We start from the raw sequence: 13,664 nt of genomic DNA, 5'->3' as shown, positions 1-13,664 counted from the left end.
GGTGGTCAAAGGCTGGAGCAGGCTTCCTAGAGAAGTGGTTGATGCTCCATGCCTGTAAGAGTTCAAGACGAATTTGGACAATGCCCTCAATTAATATGCTTTCGCATTTGGTTACCCCTGGTCAGGCAGGTCAGGCAGCTGAAGTTGATCTTTGGTCCCTTCCAACTGAACTATTGTATTCTAAAGTAAAGATGTCTGAGACTAGGTTCTATAAAAAAGCTCATTTACTTTTTAATACAGTACTGCAAGTCTTCTGGAAAAGTACGTTTCGATTTTTCACTAGCAAATCTGTCTTTTCTGTGAGATTACAGGTTATGGTATGAGAACCCGGGTGTGTTCACACCTGCTCAGCTCACTCAGATCAAGCAGACATCTCTTGCCAGAGTTCTGTGTGACAATGGTGACAACATAACCAGAGTGCAGCACGATGTCTTTAAGGTGGCTGAATTCCCTTATGGATATAGCAGCTGTGAAGATATTCCTAAACTGGATCTCAGGATGTGGCAAGATTGCTGTGAAGGTCAGTAGTGTCTTTTTAACTCCTTTGGTAAAATGTAATTATCCCCAAGGACAGAGAGTTCTCTGTTAAATACCTCAGAATTTAAGGCAACATGTAAAGGATTCTATCTAGTACGAATTTACCATGAGAACAAACTCAGCTGACATTAGAAGTAAGATGGAAAAAAAAAAATGCTACTGTAAGATGTTGCAAAGTTTAGCTTTTAAGCTGATAATTATTTTGTCTTGTCTGGTAAACAACACTGAAAAACGGACTCCTAGATAAGAAAAATCTTCACTGGAAGATTTAGTCCAAAATGCTGGTTATCTGTGTTAGACTGGGAGAATAAGATCCTTCAGATTTTGATGAAATCATGTATATTTTTTCACTAGGTATCATGTGATGCAGGTTGTGTCCTAATTATTACAAAGTTATTCAGTTTTTTAAGCAATTCCTTTCCTCGGTTTGCCCTTCCCAAACTGATGAGAATAGCTTGTAAACCACTAGATATTCTTGAGTTTGTCATTTTACCAACACAGCACGAAGTCTTTCAGTGTCACTACAAAATAATCCTCATATATACCAGAGGCATAAAGAAAAAATCAGTTATCATTCTTTAAATGCTTTACCATAAGCAAATAAATTATGTTCTACCAGTTCAGAACAAGTTCACATTGCCAGGATTCATGCAATTTGGCACACATTTTCACAAATACATTAATTACGTCAATTTGGAAAACTAGTAAAGCTGACTAATTATGTGTTGATTCTCTCAATGTTATGTTATCACTGAGCCTAGTAAAGCAGTTGTTATCTTTGGAAAGTCTTAAGACTATAGAGCCATTCAACAGCCTAGCTTGTATTTTCGTTCAAGAATGTTACTACCACAGTAATACTGGACTGAGTACAGTTTCACAACTGCCAGGCAAAAGAGAAGGTAAATTACTGTCTTTAAAAAATTGCCTATTTGTTTTCCCTTCTTTTTATTTTTTTTCAAGTCTGTGCAGAGGTTAATGAAGAAAAAATAAAGTATTCATGGCTTGAACTCCTTTCTTGTGTGGATGAATGGGTGTAATGTTTTCTACAGGAATCTAGTGTGAGGCAGTTCAGTTTTAATATTTCATTCTGTAGTATTGGAGACTTAGCACTCATCTGAGGTGAATATAGATTCAGGAAAAGCATTCAAGTTTAATAGATTCTGTTTATTTGAATTTATTACTTTTTTTTCTTTTTAGAATAAAAGTATTTAAGCAATATTCCTTCTCCACATTTAAAATATTTCTCATTGTTTTATAAATAAAATTATCCTAAAATGTGCTAAGTTAAAAATTAGAATAGAGACTCCGATGTCATTGCACTTTATGTATATTTAAGAAGTGACCCGTATATTCAGCTGTTTTACTTAGGTTAATAAACACATCTGTTTTTGTTATCCTTCCTTTTTTTGTTCAAGTTGAAATACTTTTCCACATAAAGAATAGAAAAACTTCTTAGTTATAAAGAGTTATTTCTTAGATATCTTTTCTAATGCCAGTATTTGTTTCTTATAAAGAAAAGCATAATTACCTTTTATAATAACAATAGCAGATTGCCTCTATATTTCAGTTAACAAATCATACAACAGAATTACTAGTTTTCAGTGAAGGAAAAAACCTGTGTTCCACTGAAATACACAAAACTTTGTTTGATTTTCTTCACTTTCTATCTTTCTTTTACTGTTGGAGGAAGAGGAAAGTTATGCAGAATTATTTGCTCTTTGTTTTAACAGAGAAGATATAGATTTCCCGAACAAGCACTGTTGGTGCTTTTTTTCAGGTTCTCAGATACAAAAAGAATTATTTATTTTTTTATTTTGAAAGTACTCAGTACAATTTCTGTGATTACTGTTGTTGACAGTTCTGAACACAAAAATGATAAAATTATCTTTCCTCAAAGATGAGCATATTATTCTGAACATGGTAAAGGTTTATGAAATGAGTTATGTCAAGAATAAAAAGTCTACTTGCAAGCAGAAGGAAGCATAGTTTTACTCCAAATATGTAAAGTGGAAATATTTTCCATTTTTTAAAAAGTTATGCTCAATTTTTATAAATCAAAATGATTTATAAAATCATGTTTTATGTCAAGCAATAACCCAGTTGTAAGTGATTCAGACAAGACAAGAAGTCATTCCTGTAAGTATAAACTGATTTATGAAGGCAATTTTTTTTAACTGGTTGTCAGGTAACAGCAGAATTAGCTACTGAATCAAATATCAAAAATTGGATTAATTCAGGAAACACTCTTATATAAATTTGGATTAAATCTCACTGGATTCATTAGAAGGGTTAAGACACGTATTTCTTTGAGTGCGTGGTCTTCCAGTAGGGTAGTCCCACATCCTGTATTTCAAGACCATACTACGAATTATGTCCTTTGTTGTGTCAGTATCAGCCACATTAATCTTTTTGATTTAAGAATTGCTTTAAGCATTACTTTCACAAAGACATTGGCTGTTTAACTATTGTGCTTAATTCCCAGATTAGAGCTTGTCTGGCTTTTATTCTAGTTTCATATCTTATTATGCTCTTCCTATTACGCCTAACATCTTTAATGAAAATAACAAGTAATACAGGCCTAGGCACTAAATGCTGTGCAAGATTTTGCATGTTTCAAAATATGAACAGCAGTCATGGGACAAGACTGTAAGTTTTTCTATGACAATGAATATTGTTTAGTAAGAGATCTTCGAAGTACCAAAATGATGTAGTTTATGCCTGGTCGTGTTTTCTCTTCACACAGATTTTGCGGTTTGCTTATATCATGTCATATTGAAGTTTGCCTTCTACATTCAAATGGATATTTCTACATTGAAATTTACGTTTAAGGACAGTGTCTGTCAGCTTAATGAAGATTCAGACTGTACCAGACTACTAAATAAAATTCCATATTCTGAGATTTTAAGACCTTCTCTTAATGATCATTTTAAGAACTTCTTATTAGTTTGAATTGAAATGCATTTATCATAGTCCTGCATATCTGTATGATAATAAATTTTATAGAGAAAATCAATATATTTTTAAAAATATTTCATCCAAACTAGGAAAGTTTCATTTTTTTCTACCTGTGGTCATTAATATAATGTTATCATTCCTAAACTAAAATTCAGGAGACATTAATTTCTGACATTGCTGCATCTTTACTAGCAGGAGTCTCATACCATTAGTTTCCATAGTACTGAAAAATCAGGGGGAAGCAGTAGGCTGAGATTTATTGCATTAAAGCCTAAACTCCTGTTGGAGTACCAGGGCTAAGACCTATGGAGCTCTTCAAGTCCCACTGCAGGCAGTAAGGAAAGAGATGCTATTCAGGCTGCAATCACTTTTTACATTTGCCTACATCTTTGCCCTTTTACTGTGAAAGAAGCATAACTAGAAAAACATCCTAATGTAAGCATCTTGGCGATTCTGTGCAAATGAGATAATCAGAGCCTTTCATCAATTATGGATTGTTACTATCTTTCTCAGACGCTCATCCTTTCACAGTCTAATGGGCAGATCCATACTTAGAGTCCTTAGTTTGCAAATTTTCATTTAGTCCCAACTGCTCTTTCTGTTTGTTCTTTGATATCTGTAGTCCTCAGATACATAATTTTAATGTTCATAACTTTCTAAATAATTCTGTTTTCTACTTGGAGAATTTGCCTTGCTTTGGTGTTTTCTTTCACCTCAGGAACCTAATAGTTCTTCAATTACCTGTTGGCCATCCAAAAGCTGCTTAGTTCACAAAAACAGAATATGCTGTTGAATGTCTTCAGGCTATCATTAATTTTACATTATTTGGATATTTTTTTCCCAACAATGTCTGGAGCTTCTGTCTTCAATAGAGTTAGTCTGCGAGCTTATAGTAACGACAACGTAATTCACTACTTTAAATCTCAGAGAACTGAAGTATGATCAGATAGAAGCAGTAGTTGCATTACATGTCCTTTTTCTTCACATTTCCTTGATCTTTCTAGTTGTTTTTAATCTATTGTCAGATGAATTCTACTTGACTCAGATCTGGAAATGTGATTTGCTAAGAATTAAGATGGCTTAATACTTCTAAATATCTTCTCTTTTTCCCATTCAGTTTATTTTGTAGGTCCCAATTTAAAACCTTGTGGTAAGCAGGGTACTTTCTGAAGATATGTATATAGCTATCAAATACTGATGAATTATCTTGACATTTGCAATATGACAATAACCAGCTTCTGGAAGAAAATGTTATCTGTAGAGAAAAAGAGTATCCGGTTGGTTTTAAACATTCAGCTTCTTTTACAGAAAATGAATTCAAATAGATATAGCTAATTTGGAGAAATTTGAGGTGGAATGGGAAAGAAAACAGAAGGTTAGGGTGATTTTTCTCATGTATTTTCTCTAGTATTTTTAAGGTATTTTTTCATTCATCATCTTTATATATACAGTTACAGATGTAACAGTTGTGCAAACACATATATGTACAGGTATATATACAAATCTTTTGGTTGGAGCTTTCTGAAAGCTGGCGCATTCTGTTCTGCACTTCTCAGCACTGATAATCTTCTCCCTTACGCCTGAAACTGGAACTAGGAAATAGACTCGTTCCTTTGAAAAGCAGGCACCTTTAAAAACTACAGAAATGTCAAATTTGTGTACTTGAAGCTGCCACTAACATTTACCAGTCTAAGGTTATAAAAACCTTCTCAGGATTTTGGTGCTTTGATTTGAAGCACCAGCATGTGATTGAAAAAACACAATGGACCATTGTGTCATTGTACTGAAGAAAACTTCTATAGTACAGAAGATGACTTCAGCAGTTAGTAAAGAAAGGAAAAGAGTAGAATCCTTTCAAAAATTGCTTTCAAGAGAGAGTAACATTTCTATGGGATGCAGGAAAACTTTAAGCAAAAGATTGCTCTAAGAAGAAGTTTCCTCTGACAAAAACTAGATTTTTGTCCAGTCACCCTTCAGTATGAGACCCCTTTTCTGTCCATACTAAACACAGAAGTACTTAAGGGTGATCAACTATGTCTTCATGCCTAGCATCTTGCAGACACAACGGTCTGTTCCCACCTGAAAGAGCTTAGTTTCTGAGTGAGCAGGATCAGGATTGTGGGAGAAACAATGGAACGCACAAGAAAAATGAACAATATGTTGGCAATAGATATCATCTAGTTCTTGGGCACTGCTGTAGTTATAGGAGAAAGGCAATAAATGTACTGAAGAAGGGAACAAAATACAAGGAAGAAAAAGGGAGGAAAATTGAGTGGAAAACTCTTTGAGAATAATCTATAGGTACTGCTTTTGAATTGAAAATTAATAAGATCATAGACTTATATTTTAAGATTAACTTAGTTATTCATTATTTATTATATTTATTATTTGTATTAATCAGGGTGGTTATTTTGTCAGTTATTTTTCTCTGTCTTAATTGATATTAAACTTTTTTTTTCATTTGTAATAGGAAAATAATAAGTCTTACTTAAGTAAATGTCCAATACAAATAAAAATAATCCAAGATACTAACTGTATAATTGCAGAGTAACCAATGTATTATTTGCTCAGTTTACAGAGAGTGAAAACATTACATTTGTTTCTCAGGTTGCTTAGCTGAGCATTGTTTTTTATGTTTTTTTTTTCTTTTTTTTGACTCTTGAAACTTGTGCAATAATTTGTGTTCATGCTTTAGGTATTTGTTCTAGGTACTGGAAAATTGAAAACAAATATTTTCTAAAATGGTACTACCCTTTTGAATAAAGTTGTTGTGGTGCAAGTTAAGAGAGACATCAGGGAAAATGATTTCTTCCCCTGTTTAGTTTCTGTCACAGTTCATTCTGCTAATACCAGACTTAACTGTGATAATAGATCCATGTATCCCATTTTTCAGCTTTTCCCTTCTGGTTTCTTAGCAGACTCTCTACTTCTAAGAGCTGAACATGCTTTTGGTTTGTGCAGCGGTCTGACGCATGACAACTGTTTGTTTTCAAAACCTCTATGAACAGAAATAAGAAAACTTCATTTTCTAATTCTCTCTGCTGTTCCTGTTTTGTTTTGTTTTGTTTTTCTTTATGGGACTCTTTCCAAACATTCACAGTTTTTGGAAGGCTAAATAATGTAAATTGGAAGTACATACTTCATCCTGTGAAGTCATCCTCTCTGGATCTTATGAGAAGATTTTTTTTTTTTTATGATTGTTCTCAGGCTTGACACTTTTATTATACCATAGAAAATGTGTTAATGTCTGAGTGACTGGTGATACTTTCAAATCCCTTAAGAAAGCCCTATGCCCAAACATGCGACTGTTTGACCAGTAAGGAGTCTGCAAATGTTCTCCAGGATCTAGTTAAATATTCTCTTTCAAATGCCAAAAATAACAAACTTAGAATAGATGAGGAAACATCACTTTTATTTTTTTGTTACCGTTTCCACCATATGTAACTACTTTATTCCAGCAAGAATCACAGAATCACAGAGTGGCCAGGGTTGGAAGGGACCTCAAGGATCATGAATCTCCAACCCCCTGCCACATGCAGGGCCACCAACCTCCACATTTCATACTAGACCAGGCTGCCCAGGGCCCCATCCAATCTGGCCTTGAACACCTCCAGGGACGGGGCATCCACAACCTCTCTGGGCAGCCTGTTCCAGTACCTCACCACTCTCTCTGTGAAGAACTTCCCCCTGACATCCAACCTCAATCTTCCCTCCCTCAACTTAAAACCATTTCCCCTTGTCCTGCTGTTATTTACCCTTTCAAAGAGTTGATTCCTCTCCTCTTTGTAAGTTCCCTTTAGGTATTGAAATGCTGCAATGAGGTCACCTCGCAGTCTTCTTTTCTCCAGGCTGAACAAGCCCAGCTCCTCAGCCTGTCTTCACAGGGGAGGTGCTCCAGTCCCCTGATCATCCTTGTGGCTCTCCTCTGGACCCTCTCCAACAGCTCTCTGTCTTTCTTGTACTGGGGGCTCCAGACCTGGACACAGCACTCCAGATGGGGCCTCACAAGAGCAGAGTAGAGGGGGACAATCACCTCCCTGTCTCTGCTGGCCACCCCTCTTTTGATGGAGCCCAAGAAAACAGCTAAAAGCCAAAAGTGTGGAAATTTTGGATATGAAGGGATTATTTAAAGCAGTAATGATATATTTGTGGAAAAATATTATTTACTTATTTATTTCATACAATAATAATAAAAAAAAGGTACTGTAAATAATCAAACTCTCTGTGTCCAGCTGACTTAAGTACTGTATCCTTCAGAGGTTTTCAGCTGCATTCAAGCTGATTCCACATGGGTCAGTATATACGATTCAGAAGATACTGTAAAAAGATATTAATATTATAACTGCAGATAGTGTAGTTTGTAATGTGTAATTTCTTATCTAATTTCAGACTGTAGAACTAGAGGACAGTTTAATGCATTTTCATATCACTTTCGAGGAAGACGTTCTCTTGATTACAGCTTTCAGGAGGACAAGCCCTTGAAGAAAATGAAAATGTCCAAAACAGTAAGGTGAGATTTTTTTTTAAGAAATATGAAAAAACAATTGTTTTCAAAATAGAATGAAACTGAAGGATTCCTTTGTAAGTGCATATAACCCTTTTTTCCAGTCTCTGCTTTCTCAGGTTTGTCACTGACAGATTTCGTTCTGACGCTTCTGCATAGCCATAACAGTAAATCACTTCTTTTCACACTCAAACTTGTGTAAGACTCTTTGTGTGTGACACAATATAGTACTTCTGTTCTTCCTGTGCTTTTCAGGAAAATAAGTCAATAATAAATGGCAGTTTGGGGAATTTGGAATCCCACAGCCCTGCTGTGCCTGCAGGAACCAAACTAAATGACTTCCTTTCCTCTTCATAGCTGCCAGGTTGTCCTGTAGAAATAGGAAGGAGCCGAATGTTGGTAACACAAAAAGAAATGTGTGGTGATGGTAGAGATTGTTTCCAGTACCTCATAGCATTGCACAGGAGGACAGAAGTTTTGCAGAGAGATAGTGTTGTTTATATAATCCTCAAAATACTTCAGCAAGGAAGTAGGTCTGAAGGTCACTAAGAAATAATCTTCACATGTCCCTACAGTTTCCAGGGAATCTATGAATTAGTGCAAGGAAATGAATTATGCTCAAACTTTTTTTTTTTTTGTTGATATTTTATAAAGAATATAATTTAAAATCCTTCACTCTCTCTCTCTTCCTTGACTAAACATGCTTTTCTTTTTCCATATAGTGTGTGTTCTTTTAGCAAATAAAATTATCTGCTTGACTTAAAAGAACATTGGTTCACATTTTTCCAGAGTCTACCCACTCAAGGAAAGGAAAGCAAGGAAAGATAAACATGTATCTGAGAAGCATCTTGTTCTCGTTAATAAGCTGTTTCATTTTTTCAGAGATGAAACTCAAAGATCTGCAATAGTTGAGTATTAATTAGGACTACAATATATGTAGTAAATTTAGAATACTTTGTTTAGAGTGTAAATAGGGCCAAAGCAACAAGATTCTTCTATCATTCCTATCAATTCTCGTGCTTGTTGTTTTATTTAGATTACATTTAAATTAATTTAAATAGTGAAAAGATATTTGTCTCTCTCTTTTTTTTTTTTTCCTTCTCATTTTCTATGACAAGCAGGTGAGGAAGATTAAACATTTACTTAGAAAATAACAGCTGGTTTACTTGAATTTTTGGCATATTATGTTGATTTCTTTTTCTTTAATTTAGATTAAAAAAAAGTATGGGAAACTAAGTAGCTTGAACACTTGCCAATAAATACTGTTTTAATTTATACAGAAAGATTATAAATTGTGAATCATAGTACTGAAGAGAGTACTTTTCTTATCCATTTTCTGTGTAGTCCTTAGCTCTGAAGAAGATGTGGTAACAGAATAGGAAGGCTTGTATGGATTGAAAGATATCAATGAATAAGTGATTTAAGAATTTGTGTTTTCCTAGTTTTGAATTTATTACTTTTTAAGTCTTGCCAAACAAGGTCTTGTATATTACTGATAATTCCTTTAGTAATTATGTACAATTTCTCCATCACCAGAGGGAGTTGATTAACACAGTTTAGTGTTGTGTGACTCTTATTGGATATCAGCTGGAAAAGGCAATAGACAAAGACTCCAGATCCTGTGTATGATAAATAGCACTGACCTCAAATATAAATTAAATTGGACAGAAGAATATGTCTATATGTAAAAGCATTTATTCTCATTTGTTTATGAAGCTTCTTCCTTTTTAAAAAAATTTCTTTAAATAGATTTTCCTAATGATTCTTTAGAAGAAAAAGCTATGAATCTGAATGTGAAAGGTGAATATCATGTGTTCAATTACAGTTTTTAAGGCTTTTTTTTAGATTTCTTGGCTTTCATATTTAGACTCAGCAGTTTCCTTGATTCTTTTCCCAATCAGTTTAAGGTGATACTCTATGCTGTCACTGATAAAAACTTTGTGTTTCCCTCTGCATGAAATACATACATTATTCTTCTGAGGGGAACGAATTCACTGTCACTAGTGACAGCAGTAATCTGTAACTCACCTGACCCGAGGCTGTCTTCTGTACCAGTCTGGTGTACTGTTGTGGTTCATATAGCCAACTACCCACACTTTTCGGTTGGTGTTCTTTTACATTTTTGCTAAGTGTTCTGAAACATCTAGCTAAATAAAAGCTAGATAAATGTCCTGACATGGCATTCGTTTCTTGCAGTTCTGTGAAACAGAGTAAATATTTTCGTAATGCCACCTCAGCATCTGATGAAAATGCAAATATGCCCATAGTGAATGACTTCAAAGAATTTGTTTTGGAAATGCAAAAAACTATTTCAAGCCTCAGAAGCCAGGTAAGATCCTATAATGGATAGTTTCTAATTGCAGTTTTAATTTATAATGTTCTCCTAACATCACTCCTCTTATGTTTTTAATATTTAGACATCCACTGCAGCAAAAACCCACCACATAGTATCTCAAACAAAAAACAACACAGAACATGGTGTGTTATTATTCTTTATTTCTATGTTCTTTTGAATTCATATTGAAATATTATAAAATTAGATCTTCTTAACTTTTCGATCTACAATTAGTCTTTCTCTAAAAATTTGTCTGTGGAGTTATTAAAAAAATAATCTTTCTTTCTTATATATATAGAATCTAAGTAAAAAGTAGGATTACTTTAAGAAGACTTTTACAATGTGACATTATTCAGAGAAATTTCGCGATAATGAAATTCAGTTTCAAAAATATTTCCTATGTAGGGCAGATTAATCCAAAATGAACCAAAGATTTTGCCTAGAAAATTCCTCGAGAGTAACTTTTCTGTGTAATCTATAAATAGCATCATACATTTATTTACACTGTAGTTTAGTTCCATGTTTAGTGGTATAATTTAATCACTTGCACTCATTCATGCTACTAATCTGACAATGGTAATACTGTGGTAGTCCAAGATGAGAGTTTGTTACGTTACTGCCTTTTTTGGATGTAAAAATTGTCAAAAGCTGGTGCATTTCACATTACTCCCAAGAGACACGCATCCAGCAAGATACACTAATGATATAAAATGTTTTTTTCATAATTAAGTAAAAAACATGGATAAAGTAGTCTAAATTCAAGTTAACATGTTTAATTGAGGTTTTGGTATTTTTTTTTTTACCTCTTCTTTACTCACATTTTTGGAAAGTGTGTATTTGTCTTCTATGTAAACGTTAGATATAGTTTGTTTATCTCTGTAAGATGTATATTCTAGTTGCGGGAAAGATGTATCCTTTATTATTTGATTTTTAGTTTTTGAATGGCTGTCAATATGCATTACATATTTCCAATTTTTTAAGCAATTTTAAAAATTAAGTAGCCAGAAGTAAACACAGACAAGTATTTATCATGAACTGCATAGCATAAGATAAAAGAGAGAATATCTTACAGATTTTAAAACTTCGCTTTTATTCAGTTACTAACTTCTTAAATATTTTCAGATAAAAAAACTTGAATCACGCCTCAGTAAAACTGATTGCACTGATGAAAAGGGTAAAGCATACTCCAGCAATGAAACCTGGAAAAGGGACCCATGTACTGTGTGTGAATGCAAAGTAAGTACTTGGAAATCCATTCTATGATAGAAAATATGTTAGGTTCAACTTCTAAGTCCGCATCTCCAGTTTTATGTTTGGTAATTACTGGGTAATAGTTTATAATTCTTTTTTTTTTAATGGATCTTCAATTGTTTTGTGCAAAATGTGATTCTGTTTCCATATCTCTACCCCTGATAATTAACTGAAAAATGAGAGACCTTTTGAAAAATTCTATTAAAATCATTGAAAATCAAAAGCTCATAGGGCTTATTGCTAGATTTTCATTTTCTTTTATCACGTCAGAATTCTAAAAAATACATTCAAAGAAATATGTGGGTACTTACCATCCCAGTTTCATGCCTGATCATTAAATAAAACATTATACTGCAGCATTAAGGAAGTTAATATGGAAAGAGCCTTCTCAATATAAATTTCAGTAATGAAACAAACTAGACAAAGTTAATTGTAACAACTGAAATTTTAGAATGAATGAGAATAATTTCTTCGAAAATGTGAAAACAATATTTCTTGCCTAGAAAATGTAGCTAAATATGGTCTGGCTTTGTTCCTTTTTTCCTGATGCAGGTTGGTCAGATTACCTGTTTTGTGGAGTCATGCCCGCCAGTTGACTGTGAAGCCCCTATGAAGGCTAAAGGAGATTGCTGTCCAGTCTGTGTCAAAGAAAGTATTAATAAAAAGAAGCCATAAGTCTTCTTTTATAGATTTTAGGGTGCATACTCTTCAAATCATATCAATGCCTGCTGATGGCAAAAACAGGTAACTACAGGCTTAAAACAGCAAGAAATCAAGATTTACAACTTTCTAATGGTGCTGTAAGAGTATAACATAATATATCGTTGTATTTTCTGCCCATGAAGGTAATCACAATGCAAAATTAACGAAAGGGAAACTAGCAAACAGGTCAAACTTAATTGTGTGTTAAACTTCTCAGGTTAGACAAATTCAAACTGGTGCTACTTTAAAAAGAACACTGTCAGGCAGTTTAGGTATCTAAAATAACTGGGCTTAAGAATTGCTCTTAAAATGAGCAGTTTTCTTTCCAATCTGTGATTAGCAGTGTTGACAGTTGACTCTCCATTTTCAGTCCCAGTCTGACTTGAAATTTAGCTCTTTGTTATTACTTCATAAATGATGGGAAAACAAAAGGTCACTCACTGTACCCATCAGTGCTGTAGGGGGGCCCATTTCTGCAACATGTCTATGCATGGAAATGCTGTTGAATCACTTCTGTGCATGGACTACCAAGGAAGTAAAGAAAACCAGAGTGCACCTTTCAACATTCTCTCGTTAATTCAAGGAGCAAAATTAATTGGTATGTGCAAAATTTGCAAAAAGGTTAAAATTAATTGGGAAATGAGGGAAATGTGAATAAGTGTAATTGGAAGATAGAGAAAGCAATTGAATGTATATTACAGGAGTAATTGACAGTGTTCCTCATTTTAGCAAAACATACATGACAGAGTAGCATTTGATCTTAACATGAACATAATCATTTTTTGTCAAAACATAAGTAATTGCTTGGCAACTTTTTTTGTGTGTTTCATTTCTTTTAAATCATTGTAACATGACCATCCACTCTAGTTTTTAAGCATGCTTCTTTTGATCTTGGATCGGTTCACCTAAACACATGGCCCTGTTACGAGAATGTGAAACCATGTCACATGCCAATTTGTATACAGATACCTACTGAGTCATTGCGCATATTGTCAGTAGACATATGTTCCTGATCATATTGTGGCACTGTTTGTTGAAAAAAAGAACAATCAAAATCAAGCATCGTGATTAATTGTGGATTGACTACTTTTTCTGACAAGGTATTTGATTTTTTTAGGGTTTTTGTTTTCTTTCCAATTTCATCTAATGCATATATATTTTTACCTCAATATTTTTATTATTCATGTTAAAATTGTCTGCCAATGGACTTTATTTCCAATTTAATAAATGTTTAACATTATAGAGTATATGTCTACACTAGCATTTCAAAGTCATGTACTTTTTAATACAAATTGCATATTTTTGACCAGGAGTTGTATATTATATTCAGTGAAGTACAACTATCATACCTCATTTTACAGGTTTTGGTTTGTTTGTTTT

General features: G+C 33.8%; 1 protein-coding gene across 1 annotated transcript; it reads left to right on the top strand.

The window, feature by feature from the left end:
• Window positions 1-291: 291 nt before the first annotated feature.
• On the top strand, window positions 292-13,531 carry LOC104909975 (peroxidasin homolog). Its single transcript, XM_031552603.1, has 5 exons — window positions 292-520; window positions 7,882-8,002; window positions 10,193-10,325; window positions 11,454-11,567; window positions 12,135-13,531. The coding sequence occupies exons 1-5, from the start codon at window positions 499-501 to the stop codon at window positions 12,255-12,257; spliced, it is 513 nt and encodes a 170-aa protein (XP_031408463.1). The 5' UTR covers window positions 292-498; the 3' UTR covers window positions 12,258-13,531.
• The last annotated feature ends 133 nt before the right edge of the window (window positions 13,532-13,664 follow it).

The sequence above is a fragment of the Meleagris gallopavo genome, chromosome 2 (assembly GCF_000146605.3).
Source record: "Meleagris gallopavo isolate NT-WF06-2002-E0010 breed Aviagen turkey brand Nicholas breeding stock chromosome 2, Turkey_5.1, whole genome shotgun sequence".
Lineage (NCBI taxonomy): Eukaryota > Metazoa > Chordata > Aves > Galliformes > Phasianidae > Meleagris > Meleagris gallopavo.
The sequence above is the reverse complement of the archived record's forward strand: the minus strand, read 5'-3'. Positions and strand labels throughout refer to the sequence as shown.

Bases quoted from the DNA above. Each gene is read 5' to 3' on its own strand.
- LOC104909975 (XM_031552603.1), top strand. From the start codon at position 499: ATGTGGCAAGATTGCTGTGAAG. The intron at 521-7,881 runs GTCAGTAGTGTC...ATCTAATTTCAG, and splicing joins GTGGCAAGATTGCTGTGAAG to ACTGTAGAACTAGAGGACAG. The intron at 11,568-12,134 runs GTAAGTACTTGG...TTCCTGATGCAG, and splicing joins GTACTGTGTGTGAATGCAAA to GTTGGTCAGATTACCTGTTT.